This window comes from Eupeodes corollae, chromosome 2 (genome assembly GCF_945859685.1).
Source record: "Eupeodes corollae chromosome 2, idEupCoro1.1, whole genome shotgun sequence".
Lineage (NCBI taxonomy): Eukaryota > Metazoa > Arthropoda > Insecta > Diptera > Syrphidae > Eupeodes > Eupeodes corollae.
The window spans coordinates 139,936,866-139,942,865 of record NC_079148.1 but is presented as its reverse complement, the minus strand read 5'-3'; the positions used below and the strand labels follow the sequence as shown (position 1 = coordinate 139,942,865).

Here is a 6,000-nt window from a genome sequence, read left to right as displayed (position 1 = left end):
AATTAATTTTAAATGCATGAAGTAAATTTTATTGTTTTGTTTTTGTTTTTATTGTAAATAAATTTTGTTTGGATATTACAAATACTCGCATTTTTATTTATAAAAAAATATACAATAATTTTATTTTTGTTTGTTTGTTTTGTATTAAATAACTTAAATATTGGTAAAAATAATAGAGAGGGACATAAGATAGAAAGAGAGAGTATAATAATACAAAAGTTTATACGTTGGTAGTCTTTTCAATTTTTTTTGTTTATAATTTTTATAATTTAACGATAGCCAAGAATTTTGTTGTTTGTATTGTTTTATTTTTAATTAAAAAATATAACGAGGAGAAGGGAGGTTGCTTTTTATAATAATTCTCGAAGCAATATTTCTCAGGTTCTTTGTTTTCATTGCGTTGAGTGGTGTTTGTTTTTTGGTTGGGTTTTTTTTTAATGGGGGGTGGGGGTTGCTTTGGATTGAAGGTAGAAACTAAGCAACACCAACCTGTTGATGGTTTTTCTTTTGGAAACATCATCTTTCTCATTATGGCACAGTCCTTTTTGTTTGTTTGTTTATTTTTTTTTGTTTTTATTTTTTATTCTTGGTTTTTCTTTTATTTATTTGGTATGTTTGTTTTTTTTTTTTTTTGTTTTAATTACATAAATTAAAGTCATCTCAAGTGATATTTTTAAGATATTCAGCATATTCTTCTGCCGTTTCAAAGTTTCGTCCTCTGAAAAACAAAAAAAAAAGAAAATAAATATTAGAAGATATTACAAAGAAAAATACTAATCTGTTTTATTTGTTTAGGTTTAAGCTGGTTTGGATTAATGTTTTATTAATATTTGCAATTAATTAATTTTTGTTTTATTATTTTGAGTGACTTACAAATGTTTCCAATAAGGTTCTCACATAAGGTGGAGAATATAGAACAAATCGTATAAACTTAGCTACCATCTCCAATAGACTTCAACAAGAAGGAAAAAAAAGGAGTTAATGGCAGGTTAAAGCTTTCAATGGTTTTCAACATTAAAACCAATTATTGGATATTGTTTTCATAGATCACTCAAACAAATGTTCCTGATTAAAATTAAACATTTTAGGAGTGGATTGATCTTTGAAAGAAAAAATGACTGAGATTGGCATATAAGAAAAAAGGAACGTCTTCATTTTTTAGAAATAACTGATAACTTCCCATCAGCTACGTGGAAAGGGAGGTAGGGGGAAAACCCAATGGGCGCGGGATTTTCTAGGGGCCTGCTAAATTGAAAGCAATGAGAATATACTCTATATTTATCATCAACATACCTATTTTCACTTATTTTTAGAGGCTTTCATGCTTTCGCAATCGGCCCCCTGTTTGCATGTTATCTGCCAATTAATAGGTCCCAAACTTGCCGATCTGGGCCCCCTGATTATTATTGGCACACATTTTTGTTTATATTTATTGGAAAATTGGGCAACTCTAAAGTATTGAAAGAAAGTTATAATAAAGTTTTCTTATTTAATTTAACGTACATTTCAAATTAATCTTATTTTGAAAATTGTTAAAGTCAAAATAAGGGGCCCGGCAAATTAATACAAAACACAAATATTTATTTCGGTTTCTATTTCTATTAATTTTCTTTTCTTCTATTTTTGTTTCTGCTGTAAACGAAATTTTTTATTTGTTTTCGGGGGACCGGAAAATCCCACTAGGGGTATAGGAATACGAGGCGATGGCAATCTTATTGGAGAGCCAAATAATGGTAATTTTTTGGGCATTTTGGAATAAATTAGTCATTATGACCCCTTACTTCAGGAGCACTTGGAAAAAGTAAGAATTTCACAACAAGAGCACAAACGTCTGCAAGTCCACTACCTTTCCGTTGAGGTTCAAAATGAGTTTATTAAAATTTGTGATTGAGATTGAAAACGTCAGTTAATTCGCTATAATTGTCGATGTAACACCCAATTCAAGTCATGTGCAACAAAACACATTTATTTTGCGATATCTGCGCTTGGAAGAAAATGTGTTCACCATCCAAGAATGGTTTTTGGAATTTGTCGATTGCGACAAAAAAGAACTGGCACCGCAATAGCTGATTTGATCTGCGAAACATTGGCAAAGAACGGAATCCCTTTAGAAGACTGCTGTGTACAAGGCTATGACAATGGAAGCAATATGAAAGGACAATATAATGGTGCACAAAGTCATATTTTAAACAAAAATCAGAATGCGGTGTATTCACCATGTGCAGCTCACAGCTTTAACTTGTGTAGAGTCGATTCAGAGAAATGTTGTACTGCGGCAATCACATTTTTTGGACTTGTTCAGAAGTGTTTGAAGTTGTTTAGCAGCAGTGCCCAACGTTTGGACATTCTTAAGAAGAATGTGGCCGGATCCCTTCACAAACTATCCGATACAAAATGGTCCGCTAGAATTGAGGCAGTGGAACCTTAGAACATCATTAGGAGCCTTAAGTGATATTAATTTAACTTCTGAAGCTAGAAGAATATATACACAAATTTGAATACGTGATGATGTCTTCAATTTGGTGTAAGGTTCTTAGCGCTCTATGTGAAAGAAGTATCATTCTTCAAGCCAGAAACATGACTATTGACGTTGAAATTCGAAATCTCCGGCAACTTCATCTCCGATTTGAACTTCATTCGAAACTGGATTGGGGGATTTTTCAGAATCGTTCCCATTGAACCGAAAAACTCAATTCAAGAGACATTTTGGAGAAAATCGAGGAGCCGGAGAGCAAATTGAAACAGACGAAGAAATAAATTTCAAGAAAAACATCTTTTACGTCATCCTTGATACGATGAAGAATTTGAATGCTACATTTTCATTTTTTTGGCAGTTTTCAACAATGGAAACAAGGTTCATCCAAAAGTATAACTCGCATGTGTCTCAAGAGTTGAAAGAAGAAATAATTCATCTGAAACACATTTATGAAGCCAATTTGAAGCAGAACTTCCGCCATTGAGTTTGCTCAATACTATTTATTCCCAGAACTTGAAGACGATTTTCCCCAACATTTGTGTTGCTCTTCGTTTGTTTTTAACCATACCGAACGTTCAATTAACAACCTTGGCAGAACAAAGAATTTTCATCATTCGTTCTCATCACAAGATCGTAATTCTGGACTAGCTACACTATGTTTCGAGGCACCTTTGGCAAAGAAATTTAATTTCGATGTAATTATAAGTTGTTTTGCTGCTCAAAAAGCTAGGAAAGCTCGTTTGCAAAAGGACTAACTTCAATAAACGTGCGAATATTTTAATATAAAGAACACCAATAAAGAGTATTCAATGTAAACCTTTTAAAATACATAGTTTTTTTTAAAGACAAATTTCAAATACTTTTTCTTCGCTCTATTTTATTTTTATAGTATGTTAAAGATCTTCATTCTATTTTTTTTTAAATAGTTCATCCACCAACCAACATGCTGTTGTCAATATCGAATTAAAGGTATGATCCTGTTCGGAATCTGTTCTACTCGCATGTAGAATTATTTTCTATCCATCTTCCGTTTTGACTAAACTGGACTATACCCTAAGATTGATTTTATGATTAAAGTTTTTTTTTCAGTTCACTTTGCAAACGAAAAATTATTATTTCCTTTAATTCCAACCAATTTCAAGCTATTCGTAATTGCAGTTAGACCTTAAAAAAAAAATGGTAAAAGTGGGGGGGGGGGGGGAGAGCGAGATTTTCCCGTCCCGAGCCCTGAATTCCTCTCGACGGCCCTGCTTCCCATTAGTACCAGCCAAACATCTTCAAATGCTATTTAAAATGATTTATGTCAGTATATATTAAAGAATTTAAATGAATCAATAGTTTTTTTTTGTTAACTTAGATTAATATATGAAAAACTGTCTTTAAATGTTACAAAGTGTAAAATAATAAATAAATTGGATGGAGCAACAGTCTGCTACGAACTATTGTCTAGTGACTCACAGCTCTTAACCATTCCCTTGTGTAACAATTGTTGGCAGGGATATGGAAGGGGACCCACAGCCGAATTTAAATGGCTTATTTGACAAGAATAATAACTTTTGGAGGAATTGTTATTTCCTTGCAAGAGGCAGTACCCGTGAAACAAACTTTAGATGGCACAGGCAGGAATTCAACCCAAGATCTTTGACATGACAGCCCAACGCACTTACCATCATTCCACGGGAACTATAAAATATTTTTGTGGGATGAAAAATTTGTTGGAGTCTGACAAAAGTTAAAATTCAATATTAAGTACTTTTTCGTATATATTTTGTTTTAGGTCGAAATTTATCTATACAAAAATTTCAGTTGCAATTTTCTATAGTTGAGTGCTATTAAATATTAAAATTAGCATTTTATTTTTTCTTTGTTCTTAATATGGAGTCGAAATTTAATTTTTACTAGTTTGTAGTTGTTTCTGAAGGCTTTATTTTTTGTAAAAAATATTCCATTTTATTCTTGAACTCGTTCAAGAGCAATTCGTTTGGCCCAAGATGAGAGCAGATTGCACAAAGTTCGTAAAGATCTGCATACAATGCAAGAAATAAAAAATCAGTCGACACAACAAAGCACCAATCGCCCCAATCAGTTTGAGATCCCAACGTTTTGCCCATATCAACATGGTTGGCGCTTTGCCTACATCACACGGTTATAGGCATCTTTTAACGATCATAGAGTGATACACTTGATGGCCAGAAGCGTATCCTATGGAAGATATCAGCGCAGAGACAGTAGCCCAAAACCTACTCTATGGTTGGATGGAGCGATATCTAATTCCATTACAAATAACAACTGATTTGGGACGGCAATTCGAGTCAACACTGTTAAACAAAACTTTGGGAATAAAACACTGCATCAGAACAATATCTTATCATCCGTGATCCGCGCTGGCACCACTATCTTAAGACTGCCATAATGAGCCATGGAACTGCCAACTGGTTCCAAGTTTTACCTCTTGTCTTGCTTGGTTTGAGGACGTCCTTAAAAAAAAAACATGGATGCCATCCCAGCAAAACTTCTCTATGGTTAAACAATTCCGTTACCAGGCGATTATGTTTCTGAACCGACAATTAATTCTCAACTTCAGAATACTTTGTAAAAGAATTTCAAAAAATCATGCCCACCTTACGACCAAAAAAAAACCAACCACCATGCAAGACCCACATTTTTCTTACAGAAGTCTTTAGAAAAATGTACTCATGTCTTCATAAGAACTGACAGTGTTAGATCTTCACTTCAAGCTCCTTTATAAGGACTTTAAAGTAAAAACAAAATAAAAAACATTTCTAACGACAGGTTAAAAGCCGCTTTTATCAATGCTGATAAAACGGATGATCCAAAAACTAATAACGAATAAACGATTACGAGGAACCCACCACCCAAGACATCGAAACCTAATCAGACAACTGCTACAACTCTATCAGACCGAAAAGCCATTATTCCATGTACAGTGTGCACCCTATACCGAAATTATCAACCATGTATTCATTCTGTTCATTAATGTATACTAAATGTCATTCAAACATAAAATGAATTGTTAGATATATAAAAGAATAGCTCATAATAAAAGTAGATGTTAAGAAGAACGGTCTAGGATTTTTAGATACGCATCTACAATTTTTTAGGATTAAGTAGTTTCCAACTAAAATCTAGTCTTAATATAACAACTATAAAACTATATTAAAAATACCGGTTTTAAGATTATTTTTATAATATTTTTCTAAAATTTGACTAAGATTGGCTAAGGGGACACATTCCTCACAAAAACAACAATTTCTTTCAAACAATTTTGGTATTTCCTATAAAAAAATATTTTAAAATTAAGAGTTAATGTTTTCTAGGATTTAAAAGACAGGTACAATTTAACAACTCATGAAAGTGTTTCCATAATTGTAAAACATTACATATATACATTTTAAAAAAATAATGTAAACTAAATATTAAAGACAAGTATCATGTACTATTAAAACCACCAAAGATTAATTTGACAAAAATACTAATTTATTGCTTAAGATAAATTCGAATGA

At 32.4% G+C, this 6,000-nt stretch overlaps 1 protein-coding gene across 4 annotated transcripts in view; it reads right to left on the bottom strand.

The window, feature by feature from the left end:
- Nucleotides 1-260: 260 nt before the first annotated feature.
- The window catches only part of LOC129948585 (collagen alpha-2(IX) chain), a 405,200-nt gene continuing 399,460 nt past the window's right edge, over nt 261-6,000 (bottom strand). For all 4 annotated transcript variants that reach the window (XM_056059695.1, XM_056059694.1, XM_056059696.1 and 1 more), the window contains one exon: nt 261-718. In XM_056059695.1, coding sequence (XP_055915670.1) covers nt 661-718 — 58 coding nt within the window. In that variant the 3' untranslated portion in view covers nt 261-660. The remainder of the gene's footprint in view (nt 719-6,000) is intronic.